Source organism: Haliotis rufescens, unplaced genomic scaffold (genome assembly GCF_023055435.1).
Source record: "Haliotis rufescens isolate VD_foot unplaced genomic scaffold, xgHalRufe1.0.p SCAF_5, whole genome shotgun sequence".
Lineage (NCBI taxonomy): Eukaryota > Metazoa > Mollusca > Gastropoda > Lepetellida > Haliotidae > Haliotis > Haliotis rufescens.
In genome coordinates this window covers 16,791,336-16,808,852 of record NW_025964223.1, presented here as the reverse complement: position 1 = coordinate 16,808,852, position 17,517 = coordinate 16,791,336, and the positions used below count along the sequence as shown (strand labels likewise).

General features: G+C 42.8%; 1 protein-coding gene across 1 annotated transcript in view; it reads left to right on the top strand.

The window, feature by feature from the left end:
* Positions 1–17,517, top strand: part of LOC124113640 — a 97,313-nt gene that overhangs the window by 51,937 nt on the left and 27,859 nt on the right. The window contains exon 2 of the mRNA XM_046474097.2: positions 2,890–2,987. Coding sequence (XP_046330053.2) covers positions 2,939–2,987 — 49 coding nt within the window. The 5' untranslated portion in view covers positions 2,890–2,938. The remainder of the gene's footprint in view (positions 1–2,889; positions 2,988–17,517) is intronic.

Below are 17,517 nucleotides of genomic sequence, written 5' to 3'. Positions count from 1 at the left end.
TATTCTCTGATGTTAAGGCTTTCAAAATAATTATGTTTTAAGTAAAGAGAATTATACAGGGAGTGCCTTACATCTGCAAATGTACTACAAGACATCAGATAGAGTTCTTCATCTTCAAGGCGTCCCTTGGGCACGCCAGAAACCTATGATTGTGGGTTCGAATCCCGGTTTGCCCTGATTATGTTTCTAGGTTTGTCAGCACCATACCCGTGCTCGTGGGTTTAACCGAAGTGGTAAACGTCTGAGACCTGCATCACTTCGGGCTTTCCTCCCACATTAAGCTGACACGCTGTGATATAACTGGAATACTGTTAAAAGCGGCGTTTAACCCAACTCACACTCACTCACTCACTGATCACAGAGACGTTTTTCACAAGGTGTTAGTGGTCTTGTTTTCACTCAGTTCAAGTTTTAGCCTGTGATCACTCAGCCTTAGCTTGGTGAAGTGGGCACTGTGTTGTTTTATCTGAAAGTGTTCAAAATAGGCTTCAAGTTGTATTTCTGACTTAAAGTTTCTATATGTTCCAAGTTTGTTGAATTTAATTGATTTGGTTTATCTTGAAGCGATAAGTGGAACATGTCTGTAAAATTTGATTTCAGGTCTTACGGAGCAAGACATTAGATCATTTTCTTTGATGTCAAACTTATCTAGGAGGCAAGTGAATTTAGTGTACCATCCAATTTTATGTTTGGCTATGGTTATTGATTCATAAAAACATGTTTTAAAACAATATTGGGAGATTGAAAAATATGATTGTAGAATTAAATAATTGATTTAATTTTCTTAAACAGTATTGTACAGCCTTATATCCCACAGTGTAACATACAACATATATCCCACCGTGTAACATACAGCGTATATCCCACCGTGTAACATACAGCGTATATCCCACCATGTAACATACAGCGTATATCCCACCATGTAACATACAGCGTATATCCCACCGTGTAACATACAGTGTATATCCCTCAGTGTAACATACAGCGTATATCCCACAGCGTATATCCCACAGTGTAACATACAGCATATATCCCACCGTGTAACATACAGCATATATCCCACCGTGTAACATACAGCATATATCCCACCATGTAACATACAGCTTATATCCCACCATGTAACATACAGCTTATATCCCACCGTGTAACATACAGCGTATATCCCACCATGTAACATACAGCGTATATCCCACCATGTAACATACAGCGTATATCCCACCGTGTAACATACAGCGTATATCCCACCATGTAACATACAGCGTATATCCCACCATGTAACATACAGCATATATCCCACCGTGTAACATACAGCATATATCCCACAGTGTAACATACAGCTTATATCCCACAATGTAACATACAGCGTATATCCCACCATGTAACATACAGCGTATATCCCACCGTGTAACATACAGCGTATATCCCACCGTGTAACATACAGCATATATCCCACAGTGTAACATACAGCATATATCCCACCATGTAACATACAGCGTATATCCCACCGTGTAACATACAGCGTATATCCCACAGTGTAACATACAGCATATATCCCACCGTGTAACATACAGCTTATATCCCACCGTGTAACATACAGCATATATCCCACAGTGTAACATACAGCGTATATCCCACCGTGTAACATACAGCATATATCCCTCAGTGTAACATACAGCATATATCCCACAGTGTAACATACAGCATATATCCCACCGTGTAACATACAGCATATATCCCACAGTGTAACATACAGCTTATATCCCACCATGTAACATACAGCGTATATCCCACCATGTAACATACAGCGTATATCCCACCGTGTAACATACAGCGTATATCCCACCGTGTAACATACAGCATATATCCCACAGTGTAACATACAGCATATATCCCACCGTGTAACATACAGCGTATATCCCACCGTGTAACATACAGCGTATATCCCACAGTGTAACATACAGCATATATCCCACCGTGTAACATACAGCTTATATCCCACCGTGTAACATACAGCATATATCCCACAGTGTAACATACAGCGTATATCCCACCGTGTAACATACAGCATATATCCCTCAGTGTAACATACAGCATATATCCCACAGTGTAACATACAGCATATATCCCACCGTGTAACATACAGCATATATCCCACCGTGTAACATACAGCTTATATCACACTGTGTAACATACAGCGTATATCCCTCAGTGTAACATACAGCGTATATCCCTCAGTGTAACATACAGCGTAAATCCCTCAGTGTAACATACAGTGTATATCCCTCAGTGTAACATACAGCGTAAATCCCTCAGTGTAACATACAGTGTATATCCCTCAGTGTAACATACAGCGTATATCCCTCAGTGTAACATACAGCGTATATCCCACTGTGTAACCCCTCCCCATCCCTCACATGTCTCCCACAACTATCAACAAGGCTCTGCAGATGAGAGATTTACTACCGGGGCCCCTCTAACATGTGTCTAAGTCAGGCCTTCACTTCTTTACTTGGCTATATATAGCCATAGCGTTTATTAATAAACATTCACATTTCAGGTGCTGTGTTCATGACTTTTTCAAGGCCAGCCTATTCTGCCGCACAGTGCCTTCCCTATTAACACACCCCATTACCAACACCCCTGACTTCAATGCACTCACCCAGCAGGTGTGAAGAAAGGCACTGACTGTGTTCAATACTCACACAATCAGTGATAGAGCCAAGCTCACTCAACCAGAACAGTGCCACTGCCCACACCCCTACGCGTTAATGAACTCTCCCAGCGAGCGAGGGAGGGATCCGAAGCTCTAAGCACTATGTGATGGTTAGCAGTCTGTGATTGTCGGAGGATGATATTACGCTATAAGACTCTCTCTTCCTACTGTTTCAGGATTAGCAGTATGTGAGTGTTCCAATTCTCTGGATTTCTTCACTCTGGAATGGATACCATATTTCTCTTCTCCCTGGTGCTGGCCATCATCGTGGCAGGTAAGTCACAATAACTTGGCTAACTTTCACCAGCTTGAATTAAACTGACAAATACTTTAAGTAACGTCTCCCATCTGCTACTATCATCATCATCTAGGATGTACATCTCTTACTACAGTGGTATCCTGTAACACATCTTCTTTCATATTGCCTTTGTTTTATGATAGGTTTAGGAGTGTTCTGTGTACGATAAGAACTTGAAGTTATACTTCAAGAAGGGTAAACAAGATGTGATGTTACATGTGTGGGGAGTACATTGAGGTGAGCTGTATATCTCATTGATTGGAAGGACGGACAAGTGGTATGTTCCTCTCGCAGCCTAACTCTCTTGGCCGAACTCTGGTCTTTAAGAAGGCATTTGCAGTTCTGTCTGTAACGTATACTGCATACACATCATCCGCTGCCAACGAGAGTCTGTTTTCAACAGACCAAACCGGACTTAAGGCTGCTACTGTAAGGGTAGTCCTGCACCATGACCGTGGCATATATTTATTTTTTGAAAAAAAAATAATCTAGAAATGCATACAAAAGCAAGTCTAGCCAGCTCAAGCTAGCTCTATTCCAAATAGGGAATTTTTTAAATATTTTTAGAGTTAAGAAGGACATTGTGTAATATAAGATTTCAGAGACTAAATGTTAGTCTACTGTAAGGGTAGTTCTTTGAGTTGCAGTCTATAATTCAATCCAAATTATTCTTCAGTCTTATCTAGAATATGATAACATTTCAGGTTTCTGTTCATCGTGTATGATAATAACACTAATAATCATCAATCTGGGCATTCCACAAGTTACACATGTCATACAATACTCTCCATCTCTTGATATTTTCTGGCTACCAGCAGATGCACTGATCAAAACGATCTCGCCCCTTCAGATATCTAGCATGTCAATGTGTGATATCCACAGCATATAGCGTGTTCTTTCATCTAACACATCAGTATATGATTTCATATGCCACATGATTACTCACTACAATGACAAATATGCTAGATGACACATAATGCCGTGCGACATATGCACTGACATGCTTGATTTTATGACACTGACATGCAAGGTGATATCACAAACTGACATGTTTGAAATTGCACTGTCAAAGGCTGGATGATATGGCATATTGATATAGTAGATGCCATACACTGTAGTAGTGAGACGATACACGGATGTGTTTCCCCTGATGCTACTGAGCAGCAAGTGACCATCTGATCAGTATCTCAGAACACTGTATCCAATCACGGGAGTAATGTGTAAAGTAGGCGCCACACAGCTTCTGTAATTGTAACCAACTACATTACACTCATGTGCACGTGGGGCAACAAGCTGTCAGGCCTTGCTTATAGTACAGAGAGGAGGTGTGTCACACTGCTGTAACAGATAGGTGTGTCACACTGCTGTAACAGATAGGTGTGTCACACTGCTGTAACAGATAGAAGGATTGTAACACTGTTGTAAGAGATAGGTGTGTCACACCGCTGTAACAGATAGGTGTGTCACACTGCTGTAACAGATAGGTGTGTCACACTGCTGTAACAGATAGGCGTGTCACACTGCTGTAACAGATCGGTGTGTCACACTGTTGTAACATATAGGTGTGTCACACCGCTGTAACAGATAGGTGTGTCACACTGCTGTAACAGATCGGTGTGCTACACTGCTGTAACAGATAGGTGTGTCACACTGCTGTAACAGATAGGTGTGTCACACTGCTGTAACAGATAGGTGTGTCACACTGCTGTAACAGATTGGAGGGCTTTAACAAACAGAAGGGCTGTAACATTGTTGTTTAAGATAGAAGGGCTGTAACATTGTTGTAACAGATAGAAGGATTGTAACATTGTTGTAACAGATGGAAGGGTTGTAACACTCTTGTTACAGATAGGACTGTAACATTGTTTAACATATAGAAGGACTGTAACATTGTTGTTTAAGATGGAAGGGCTGTAACATTGTAACAGATAGAAGGGCGTGTCACATTGTTGTAACAGATAGAAGGGTCGTAACACTGTTGTAACAGATAGAAGGAGAGTCACACTGTCGTAACAGATAGAATTGTTGTAACATTGTGAATATTAGTGTAAATACTAGGAATGTATTGCATATGAGTTAGGTGTATCATAGAATTATAAACATATCAAAAGTTAAGCAGTAAACAATTATTTCAAACAGTAATTACATTGAAACAATTTACACATTCTTGCCAAGAGTGTACGAGTCTGGAACCCAACACCTGGTTCAGGCTGTAGCTGAAACTGTCTCTGACATAGCCTGGAAACATTGCCAGGAATCACAACACAACAAACTTCAGAGATCCAGCTTAATGTTAGATGCGATAGCCGAACAAATGAAATGTAAAACTGTTGTGATTAACCCACATTCTACCAAGGGACATCTTTCACCACATAGAATCTATTTCTGTATATAATCTTTTGATGACCATCAACTGAATTGTGAAGAGTTAGCAATAATCCAGCAATATCGCAGCAGGGTCACAAGGACGGGTGGATCGCATGTTGGGGATCAAACCCAGGTACTTCCGAAGTCAGGCTAGCACCTTAACCACTAGGCTTTCAAGCCCATTTCATGATAACAGATGAGGAGAAGTAGTGTTTATGGACAACAAATGGAGAAGAACTGACTGTCTTGTCTCTTCAAACATATCCCTTTGGATTAATGTTTATAACTTGCTTATCACCTACCCAGGATTTAAAATATATGGAATAAATATGGAATATATTAATCAAACTAAAATGTCTTATTTACATCCAACATTTTTAAGTAACAAACTATCCCTCTAGAGTAAATCAATACAGGAACGAATGCCTTCAAAGAAACACTCCAGACATTACCAAGTACCATGCTTCTTTCAACAGATTTGTTATCCTTCCAACCATACTGGGGCGGTCGGGTAGCCTAGTGGTTAGAGCGTTTGCTCGTCATGACGAAGACCTGGGTTTGATTCCCGACATTGGTACAATGTGTGAAGCCCATTTCTGGTGTCCCCTGCCATGATATTGCTGGAATATTGCTAAAAGCGACGTAAACCATACTCACTCACTCACTCACTCACTCCAACCATACTTTTAAGAGATCACACTAAAAAATATTTTGTAATTATATTTTTTTGAAAACACTTAAAAATCAATAAATGTACACAAAGTGATAAAGAAACAGGTACAATAACCATGTTGCATGGAGTATTTGAGAATTTAATATCAATAGTCAGTTACTCTCTTAGTGTCTGTGTGTCTGTAAGAAGCAAAGTGGGGCAGCCCTCTATAACCTCAACCGTTACAAAGACATCATCACTTTAAAGAATCATGTTGTCAATAATTCTCTGATTGAGGGGACAAGGAAATTGTCTAATTAGAGAAGATCTACTAATTCTACCACTGTTGGGTTGATTCAATATGTAACCTGGTCCATCTTTAAGTGTCATTACCCTATTGATTCCTCACAATGCACCCTACCCTGCAGCCCATACACTGGCATACAGCCGCCTCGGGCCAAAGGTAGTCTTTTGTAATGTCTCATAAAGAAAATCTATAATCATATTTCAATTGTTTAATCACACAAGACCCAATGCCCCTATTTGTTGCAACAACTGTTTTGTATGAGTCACTCGGCCTTTGTTCATTTCAATGTGAAGTTATGATAGCGTCGTCATCATCGCGATCCACGCAGCACGGTGACATCATCGTCATCAGATTGTCACCACCTGTGTGGAACCCGCAGCAGTCACCAGCGATGTAGTCACGGCCAGCTGATCGATGTTGCCATGGTCAGCTGACTGTTGTCATGGTCCACTTCCTGTCGTGCAGTCAACCATTTATTCAGGTTCTGTTGAGTCAAATCTGGATGGACTGTTGTGACTCGTGGCCACCTAAATCATGAGTAGCCTTTGTAGCATGGACAGGCTGTCAATTAGCTAAATGTACCACAGCTCATAAACAGTACAAGGGGAATTATACTGCTATCTGCAGGGGCCATCTGCCATTATACATATAGCAGGATGGTTCCTGGTTCAGAGTCTGGTCATCACACATATATCCTGGCAGTTTATAACAGTATATATCATTGCAGTTGCTGGTTAATATAACATATATCATTGCAGTTGCTGGTTAATATAACATTGCAGTTGCTGGTTAATATATCATTGCAGTTGCTGGTTAATATAACATATATCATTGCAGTTGCTGGTTAATATAACATTGCAGTTGCTGGTTAATATAAAATATATCATTGCAGCGAATGGTTTATATTACATATACCACAGCTGACATCTGCTAGTTTGTCAAAAGAATGGCTGGCTACCTCTCAAACATGTATTACCGTACATGATTACATAAGAGCTCTGACAACTTTGAAAGATGTATCTTCATTTATGTTTTTCTCTTGTTCCCATAATGTAATTGACAACAATTACCCAAATCTTTTCTATAAGATAAGATAAGATAATATTTATTGCAGAAAAGTTCCAGTACAGGACAGATGCAATTTTATATTGACAGTATTGAACCTATACTATTCTCCCCAACTATTTATTGATAGGGATAAAGAGATATTTCAAACATTTTACATCTATACGTACATGAATGACTCTGGGTGGTGTGTCATGAAATAACATACATTTCAAATTAGAGCATTGCTGAAATTTGCTCGTGATATCTCCTTAAGACTTCCTATGACAAACCTCCATATGTATTTTCCAACTTTTTCATTAAGATAATAATCAAAATCAGTTAAAAATCTGCATAACATTTATCAGAATATATGTAATTAACTGATTTTGTGCAGCAACTTACATCATCGCAATCAGATTTCACTATCTGTAATTAATCCATGGTACATAAGCAGGCTGAGTCTGATGGTGACTTCAAAGGGCTCACAGAGTGCTGATAACATGATCGCTAATAGTAAAAACTGAACACTTTGTACACAGTCAGTGAGTCTTCACTCTACAAAAAGAACACAGGGTAGTGAGCGTGAGACTGCCGTGTGACAACCCCCATTGTTGCGCCGTGTAATACAACGGTATTATATGGCCCGGGCATGACAGGAGTGTATTTATACGACCCAAGCGTGGAACTATAATTACACAGTTTCAGTTGACTGCACGGCTTGAAGTATCCATCTGGCCTCAAGTAACCTTGTTACACGGCCTCACAGTGGGATCATTCCTCACCTCCTGCACCCATCTCACCCTCCCTACACCTCATTTCCTCTGCACCTCCACACATATCATATCCATCTCATCTCCCACCCACCCACACTATTAATCCCCATCTCATCTCCCACCCCACACTATTAATCCCCACCTCATCTCCCAACCCCCACTATTAATCCCCACCTCATCTCCCACCCCCACTATTACTCCCCACCTCATCTCCCACCCCCCACTATTAATCTTCACCTCATTTCCCAACCCCCACTATTAATCCCCACCTCATCTCCCCACCCTCCACTATTAATCCCCACCTCATCTCCCATCCCCACCTCATCTCCCACCCCCACTATTAATCCCTATCTCATCTCCCACCCCCACTTTTAATCCCCACCCCCCACTATTAATCTCCACCTCATCTCCCACCCCCACTATTAATCCCCACCTCATCTCCCACCCCCCACTATTAATCTTCACCTCATTTCCCACCCCCCACTATTAATCCCCGCCTCATCTCCAACCCCCACTATTAATCCCCACCCCCACTATTAATCCCCACCTCATCTCCCACCCCCACTTTTAATCCCCACCTCATTTCCCACCCCCCACTATTAATCCCTACCTCATCTCCCACCCCCAATATTAATCCCCACCTCCCATTATTAATCCCCACCTCATCTCCCACCCCCCACTATTAATCCCCACCTCATTCCCCCCCCCCCCCCACTATAAATCCCCACCTCATCTCCCACCCCCCACTATTAATCCCCACCTCATCTCCCACCCCCCACTATTAATCCCCACCTCATTTCCCACCCCCCACTATTAATCCCCACCTCATCTCCCATCCCCCACTATTAATTCTCACCCCCACCTTTCTTCCCTACCTCATCTCCCACTCACCCCAATTTTCTTCCCCACTTCATCCCCCACCCTTTCTTCCCCACCTCATCTCCCACCCTTTCTTCCCCACCTCATCTCCCCTTCCCCCCTTTCTTCCCACCCTCACACCTTAACTCCACCTCAAAACCTCATCTCACAATCACAACGCCTCGACTTCCCCCACCCTTCATCTCCCTACCCTCACACTACAACTCCCCCAACCCTTCTCATCAGTCCTACACATTTGTCACAAGCCCCCCTGCCCCGCCCACCCTGCCCCGCCCCACGTACAGCCGGGAAATCCTACCCGAGACCATTGTAATCATCAGTTTCTTTAGACCTGACAGAGCCCCACCGGTTGTCAGTCCAAGCCTGCACACTAATCTCCCCCATCTGTTTGCTGACAGGCCACTGGAACATGTTCTCTAATGAAAGAGTTATTCAGCTCAACCTGGAGATAGTCCTCCCATGTTTTCTTATACAATATTTGCCAGTTTGTACCAACAAATTGTCAGTGTAGTTGGTGTAGTTGTCATGTCGTGTTGACGTAGTTGCAGTGTGATGTAGCTGCAGTGAGGCATGCTTGCAGCTTCACACAACAGCTGTCAGTGGCAATCACCTCCACAAAGAACACGTCCTGCAACAATCACGCCTCTAATAACAGTTCAACAACATTATTATTTTTAATCCAGAACTTGTCAGAAATTCAATTAGAAACTTGTAATCCTAAAATTGACTTCCCACATACCGAGATAAAAGCTGTTGTTTGAAATTAGGTTGAAGGGATATTCTTTACCCACATGGACAAAAAAACTCCTTCATAGAATAATCAATAGACACTGACTGACTTCACAATGCCTACCCTCCCCTGTTCCCCAAGCCCCCCTTTATCTGCCAACTCTGTATAGGGTCTTATTTCAAAAGGGAGCCTGCACACTGCACAAATGAAACATCACATCTATTTTTCGGTAAAAATTTATTTTTTGGCTTAATAAAGACACCAAGTTGCATCCAAGTAAAATGTGATTGGCCATATAGCAGCAATTACAGGCCAATTACCACATGTGAAAGATAAAGTTGCTGTTAAATATTGATATGTCATGATGAGAGGGAACTCATGTATCAACAGACTTTTATTAAGGATTCATTCACTCAGTAATCACTTTATGATGGAAATGTGCCTGGTTCTGCTGACTGATGAAGCAGTGCCACCAGCGTCTTCTGGCAGGCTCGGCGCCTCAGTGCACATTCTTTGATGCCTCTGTACAGTCCTGGGTTACATGATGCATGCACATGGCCAACAGTTGGAGAGTGAGTGAGTATGAGTTTATGCCGCTTTTAGCAATATTCCAGCAATATAACGGCGAGGGATCAGAAATGGTTTCACACATTGCACCCATAATTCAAACCCAGGCCTTCGGTGTGACAAGCGATTTCTTTAACCGATAGGCTACCCCACCACCCTCCAATATTAAATGAATGCTGTTTATGCCTCCATCCAATATTCCAAATACATCACACCTCCTGTAAATAATCGAGTCAGTGCTCTAGGAAAATTCAGTGGTTGATAGAACTAGCAACAATTCACTCAGATGCCTGGAATAGATTATCCATATACAGGGCCTAGAGTGAGTGAGTGAATGCTGTTTAAGCCTCAGTCCAGTATTCCAACTACATCATACCTCCTGTAAATAATCGAGTCAGTGCTCTAGGAAAATTCAGTGGTCGATAGAACGAGCAACAATTCACTCAGATGCCTGGAATAGATACTTCATATACAGGGCCTGGAGTGAGTGAGTGAATAATATTTATGGCAGAGTCAGCAATATTCCAACTATATCACCACAGTCTATAAACAAAATGTCTCAGTATGCTGAAGGGGCATGGGTGGCCCAGTCGTCTAAGGCGCTGCGATTCGCTGTGCAGAGTTGCGTCCCTTGGGCACGCCAGAAACCAATGATTGTGGGTGCGTATCCCGGTTCGACCCGATTATGTTTCTAGGTTTGTCAGCACCATACCCGTGCTCGTGGGTTTCACCGAAGTGGTAAATGTCTGAGACCTGCATCACTTCGGGCTTTCCTCCCACATTAAGCTGACACGTTGTGATATAACTGGAATAATGTTAAAAGCGGCGTTAAACAAAACTCACTCACTCACTCTCAGTATGCTGGAAAACCAGTGGTTGATAGGATGAGCATCAGAAAGAATCAACCCAGTTGAGCTACAATAATACAGACTCACAAGCTGTTACCACCAATCCTCATAAATACAGTGGGCTGCAATGGGACAGAAGATGGGGAAGAGCGCCTATTCTGCTCCAGAATCCCCACCGGAATACCAAACCTTGGTGACGCACATTCAGATCTATAGCACAACGGAGACTATAGACACCAGTGCTATAAGGGTTAAATCACTTAATCAATAAGTTCTCTGAATATAGAGCCTATACAGGGTCCCTGTCCATCGGAATATTGTAGCTTCTCGGGGAGACACTGGAAGTTTGAACAGCACAATACAAGACACATATGGATGCTGTGTTTGAGTGTACGATGGAAATGATTCAGTGGAGACTGTTATATATTTCTGAGCTATAAAATTCTGTCCAGTATTGTGATTTCAGTCAAAATTGAAAGTAATAATTTGGTTCCAGACAGACTTTTTTTTACATTTGCATCACAGTGCCATATAGCCTTGCTCCAAGGCTGTACTGAATGATGGACGCATAATAGTTCTATCCTTATAATAGGCCAGTCTAGACAAGCAAACAGTCTAAGGACAGTCTTTCATAGTGACAACTTCTTCTTTTTATTCATATAATCTATAGAAAATGATTTTAACTAATAATTATTGCAGTAGAGACTTTTGAAAGTCTTAAAGTCATGGAGCACTTGTTAAACCAGGGGTTAGATTTTGGAAAGGTATCATCCCTCTCATCTTCATCTTCTTTGCTTAAGTTTAAAAGTGTTTAAGAGGTCACCTTCTGTTAGCAATTCTTGCTGACCTGCCCCTGTTAGGGACATACAGTCAAGTCTTGTTAATCCGACACTTGTTAATCCAACAATCAGCTTTATCCGACACAAATGATGGGAACCAATTTAATCAGTGCTATTTAGACCCGTTAATCCGACAGTCTCGCACTCCGATTCCAATGCACCTAATTTGCACCAAATTGCTGAAATCACTCATTAATCAGTCTCATTAATCCGACACAGTGATCAGCGTACTCCGTGGTCATCTGCCCGTGAGTACACAGCCCCGTGTTTTGATGCGAGATGAGTCGGGGAGTAGCTGCATATTTCAACGGCTGCAGAGATAAACTTGCTTAACAATAAACAATTACTGCTTTAAATAAACAAAACAGGATTAATCACATGCCTAGATTACCTCAATCTCATTCAAATTAGCGACTTCCATTCCAGACTGTGCTTTAAAAATCAGTCAATTTTGAATCAGTCATACAGTCTGTAACAGTAGTTTTGTCTTAAACTTTATAAACCTTAGTGGTTGCATGATTAGAAAATATATTCCGCTGACGATGTAACACAACAAATTGAATATTTCATTTTTCATTTTCCTACTTGTTCGTATCGTTATCAACCCTGTTGTTGCCAATTTACGATGAAGAATGTTTATACTACCTAATTTAGTTAATACGACATACTCGTTAATCCGACATAATCATATGCAACCAACAATGTCAGATTAACAGGACTTGACTGTACATGTGTGAGTAGGGTACATATATCTATTGGGAGTGTCACTACTGATAACATTCCTGTTTTTGCATTGATTGATAAGATTTGTAGTTTCTTCTAATCTCCTTGACCAAGGTTTATATAGCCCCTGTCACATGACAAGGATTAAGTCATTAATCCCGATAACAAAGAATGAGATTGTTACTTACCAGGATCTGATGAAACAGATAAGGATTACCCATTAACCTAGGTAGCTGATATGGGGGTCAGCGTCTGGTTATATAGTGATGTAAATCAAATAAAGGAAGATAACTTAAGATTCCAGACAGTTGTGATGGCTACATGATATTTAACCCTGCTGCATTAAATCTTACATTCAATAATGGTTGCAATGATTTGGCTACAGTGACATATAACGTCAATACGCCAACATGAAGACAGAAATATTTATCCTCTTGCAATAATAACTCCTCAGGGAAAAGACAATATTTAAGCACTACCTTGCTGTTATATCGCAGACTATGGCTTGGAAAATCATTAAGTCTCAGCACCAGGGACAATGTTGCATTATTAGCCTCCTGTCCTAGTGTGTTGGGCCGAGAGGAGGCCGGCAGGTGGCCTTGCTGGACAGATGGACATCTCATTAACTCTCCAGCAGCGGTGTGGAGTAAGAACAACACTGACTTGGCAATAGCGAGCGGGATGAAAGTTTTATGTGACTGCATTATTTCAGCTGATTGTTTTAATAATGGTGTTTTTCTTATCAAATCTTAGTGGTGTCACTGCCTTGAGTCAACGTGGGTGAACAAAGGATAGGTGGAGGCAGCCAGGGTCACCAGTGTGGGTCCTGTAGTCAGGCACCCTGAATGAATATTCCCAGCTGCCAGAGAGAGGATTGCTGTGATCAAGTGTTCATTCATACACATGCTATTATCTGGTTAATTGCTACAATCACACTGATAGGAAGTTCAAACACTCTGCAGTGATACTGGAGGTAAACATGCGGAAATTCTATTACGGGGGATTAATCTGGTTATTCTTCAGGCAGCTCACGGAATCAGCCATAAAACTTGGCACAAAGTGGATACTTTGTTGGGAGCCTGAAACTGATATTAAATTGAAGCGAGTGTAATATTCTAGATTAGCAGCATTGCAGCCTTATTCAGGGATGGTTAGGTTTGGAGGTAGGGGTGGGGAGAGTTCTGGTGTGTAGGGGGTGGGGTGGTGGTAGGGGTGTTCTGATGGGTAGAGTAGGGGTGGTTGTAGGGGTGCTCTGGTGGGTAGGGTTGGGGTGGTGGTAGGAGTGTTCTGGCGGGTGGGGAGTGGGGTGGTGGTAGGAGTGTTCTGGTGGGTAGAGTTTGGGTGGTGGTAGGAGTGTTCTGGTGGGTAGGGGGTGGGGTGGTGGTAGGTGTGTTCTGGTGTGTAGGGGGTGGGGTGGTGGTAGGTGTGTTCTGGTGGGTAGGGTAGGGGTGGTGGTAGGTGTGTTTTGGTTGGTAGGGGGTGGGGTGGTGGTAGGTGTGTTCTGATTGGTAGGGGTTTGGGTAGTGGTAGGAGTGTTTTTGCGGATAGGGGGTGGGGTGGTAGCGGTAGGGGTGATCTGGTGGGTATGGATGGGTGGTGGTTACTAGGGGTCTTGCTTGGTATGGGACTAGGGATTGGGTGGGGTGGTGAGAGGTTGTTGTTTTTTTGGGGGGTGGGGTGGGGTGGGGGGGGGGTGGGGGGGGGGGTGTAGGAGTATGGTTGGATGGGGATATATCGGTGGAGGTAGGTGTGTTGTAACACAGTGATGAATGTTGTTAGTCCCATTGAGGGTATGGCATGTTAAATCAGGTAATCCCATTAAAGTGGAATTGTAAAAAGAAAAGTAATTCAACATTGCTTTTAATTCAATACCCAAAAGACATTAAATAATTCCAAAATCAACACACTGAGGTATGTTACATCAATATTGCTGTAATGACATGGAAATCAACACCACAGTTAATTCCATAAATATTGAGAGTTAATGACAGAAATCATCTCATTACTTTGAAACTTGAGTCAGGGGACTGTTGAAGGGAATGAAATCTCCACATGGCCTCTGGATGAGAGAGAGGGAGGGAGGGGTCCTGTGTTTCTCTGGGCTGGTAGCACTGCTGGCCAAGCCAAGCCCCCCAGGATAATCACTAGGCTAGTTTATGGCAGCAGTTATGAAGTTTATAGGCATTTAACTGCGCTTTCATCAGGGCCTAGATGTCAATGTCCTGCAGGTTATTGATTAAGTGGGAATAGATTCTGTTGTCATTTGTCACTGTCTCTGCTCAAACAAAGCCTTTAGATAATTTGATGAAGGAGGCTACATGTTTAACAATAAATGTCACAAAAGATGAATATCTACAGCATGTCCGGACTGGTGCATGGAGTGGGACAGTCAGGTGGAAGCTTTATAATTAGGAGGGGGAGCATCGGATGAATGCTGCAGCAGGTGAGGCTATGAGGTAGGGTGGAGTTGGAGGGTGGGAAGACACAGTCAGGTGCAGCAGTAGGGTGAGTGGACAGGAGGGTGTAGGGAGCATCATTTCAGGTGGAGCAGGAGGGTGGGGGAGCAGGAGGGTGGGTGCAGCTGGAGGAGTGGGTGGAGCAGGAGGGTGGATGGAGCAGGAAGATGGGTGGAGCAGGAGGGTGGGTTGAGCAGGAGGGTGAGTGCAGCTGGAGGAGTGGGGTGGAGCAGGAAGGTGGGTGGAGCAGGAGGGTTGGTGGAGCAGTAGGGTGAGTGGACAGGAGGGTGTAGGGAGCATCATTTCAGGTGGAGCAGGAGGGTGGGTGGAGCAGGAGGGTGGGTGGAGCAGGAAGGTGGGTGGAGCAGGAGGGTGGGTGGAGCAGGAGGGTGGGTGGAGCAGGAAGGTGGGTGGAGCAGGAAGGTGGGTGGAGCAGGAAGGTGGGTGGAGCAGGAGGGTGGGTGGAGCAGGAGGGTGGGTGGAGCAGGAGGGTGGGTGGAGCAGGAAGGTGGGTGGAGCAGGAAGGTGGGTGGAGCAGGAGGGTTGGTGGAGCAGGAGGGAGGGCGGAACAAGAAGGTGGGTGGAGCCAGGGTGGGGGTGGAACTGGTGACATAGTGAACTTCTAGAGGTAGAGACCCAGTGACTTAGTGAACTCAGTTCCATGCATGTTAATACCCTCACCAGGAATGTTCAATTTACTGCACGTAACATGGCTGACAAGGTAATAAACTCAGCCAGACAGCTCTGTTATGGTCATCAAGTTCAGATAACCGGCCAGTCTGATGTGTTGGTGGTCAGCAGCTTGACCCCTCTTCACACAGGCCAGACAGATTACTGGCTTCAACACATAACTTACATCATTGTCCTGACAACTTCATCAATCAGTTACCCCAAATGTTTCCATACAGATTAATGGCTCATATTTTGAGTGAGTGAGTGAGTGAATTGACTAAACATCAAACAGCAAGACCCTGGCAAGTTTTCCTTGTTCAACAATGAGATGCCATGCCTGGCACAGGTGTAAACTCATTGATGTTGATATTGTGTGTCTGTGTCATGCACACAGTGAACACTGGCTTATACAGTTCAAACATACACTGTCCAGCACAATACTGGCTTGTTCAGATCTCACATACAATGTCCAGCACAATACTGGCTTGTTCAGATCTCACATACACTGTCCGGCACAATACTGACTTGTTCAGATCTCACATACACTGTCCAGCACAATACTGGCTTGTTCAGATCTCATATACACTGTCCAGAACAATACTGGCTTGTTCAGATCTCACATACACTGTCCAGCACAATACTGACTTGTTCAGATCTCACATACACTGTCCAGCACAATACTGGCTTGTTCAGATCTCAAATACACTGTCCAGCACAATACTGACTTGTTCAGATCTCACATACACTGTCCAGCACAATACTGGCTTGTTCAGATCTCACATACACTGTCCAGCACATCACTGACTTGTTCAGTTCAAACATACACTGTCCAGAACAATACTGGCTTGTTCAGATCTCACATACACTGTCCAGCACAATACTGGCTTGTACAAATGCTGCCTTGTACACTGTACAGTGCTTAGTTTAGTTCACATGAAGTACTGTCTAGTTAAGTTTGGCAGCCAATAAAGAAGACAGGCAGACAGACGGACATACATATTTTTTACCTCACCGCTGTACATAATAAAACATGCATAAACTGGAAGTTAATACATTAAAAATAGTACAGCACAACTCATATAAAGTTATGAGATATGATACAAAACCATATTATACCCATATTACAAATGCTTCCTGTGATGTAATATTAAAAAGCAGGTTTTTGCAGTGTTTTATACTTCATGTTAGAAAAGGAACACACAACTTGCAATACTGGAAATGACAGCAAAATGTCTGCTTGTCTGTAACAGGTATGACAACAGCACTGATGTACAAAGCGTTGAACGACGTAGCTCTAAGACCGTCATAACGCTTTAGTTTTATATAGAGTTAAGACTATTGTAAAGCTACAACACTTTATAGATTGAGCCCCTGACCTGATATATTAGCCTCCCCTTGTCCACATTATTAACAACAGAAACTAGCTTTTCTTGTTCACAAGATTTTAGATCTTTTTCTACATATCTTGCTTATATTCACTTCAAGAACATAACTAGTAATATTGATCAAATCAACAAGTTTGATGTTCTCCCCTGATGTGCATCCGCGTGCAATGGCAGAATGTACAAAGTGCCTACAGTGAGCCCCGGGGGCACCTGACGGTGGCAGGCAGTGTCACTCCATGGGAATATGTGTGAGCTCAGTAA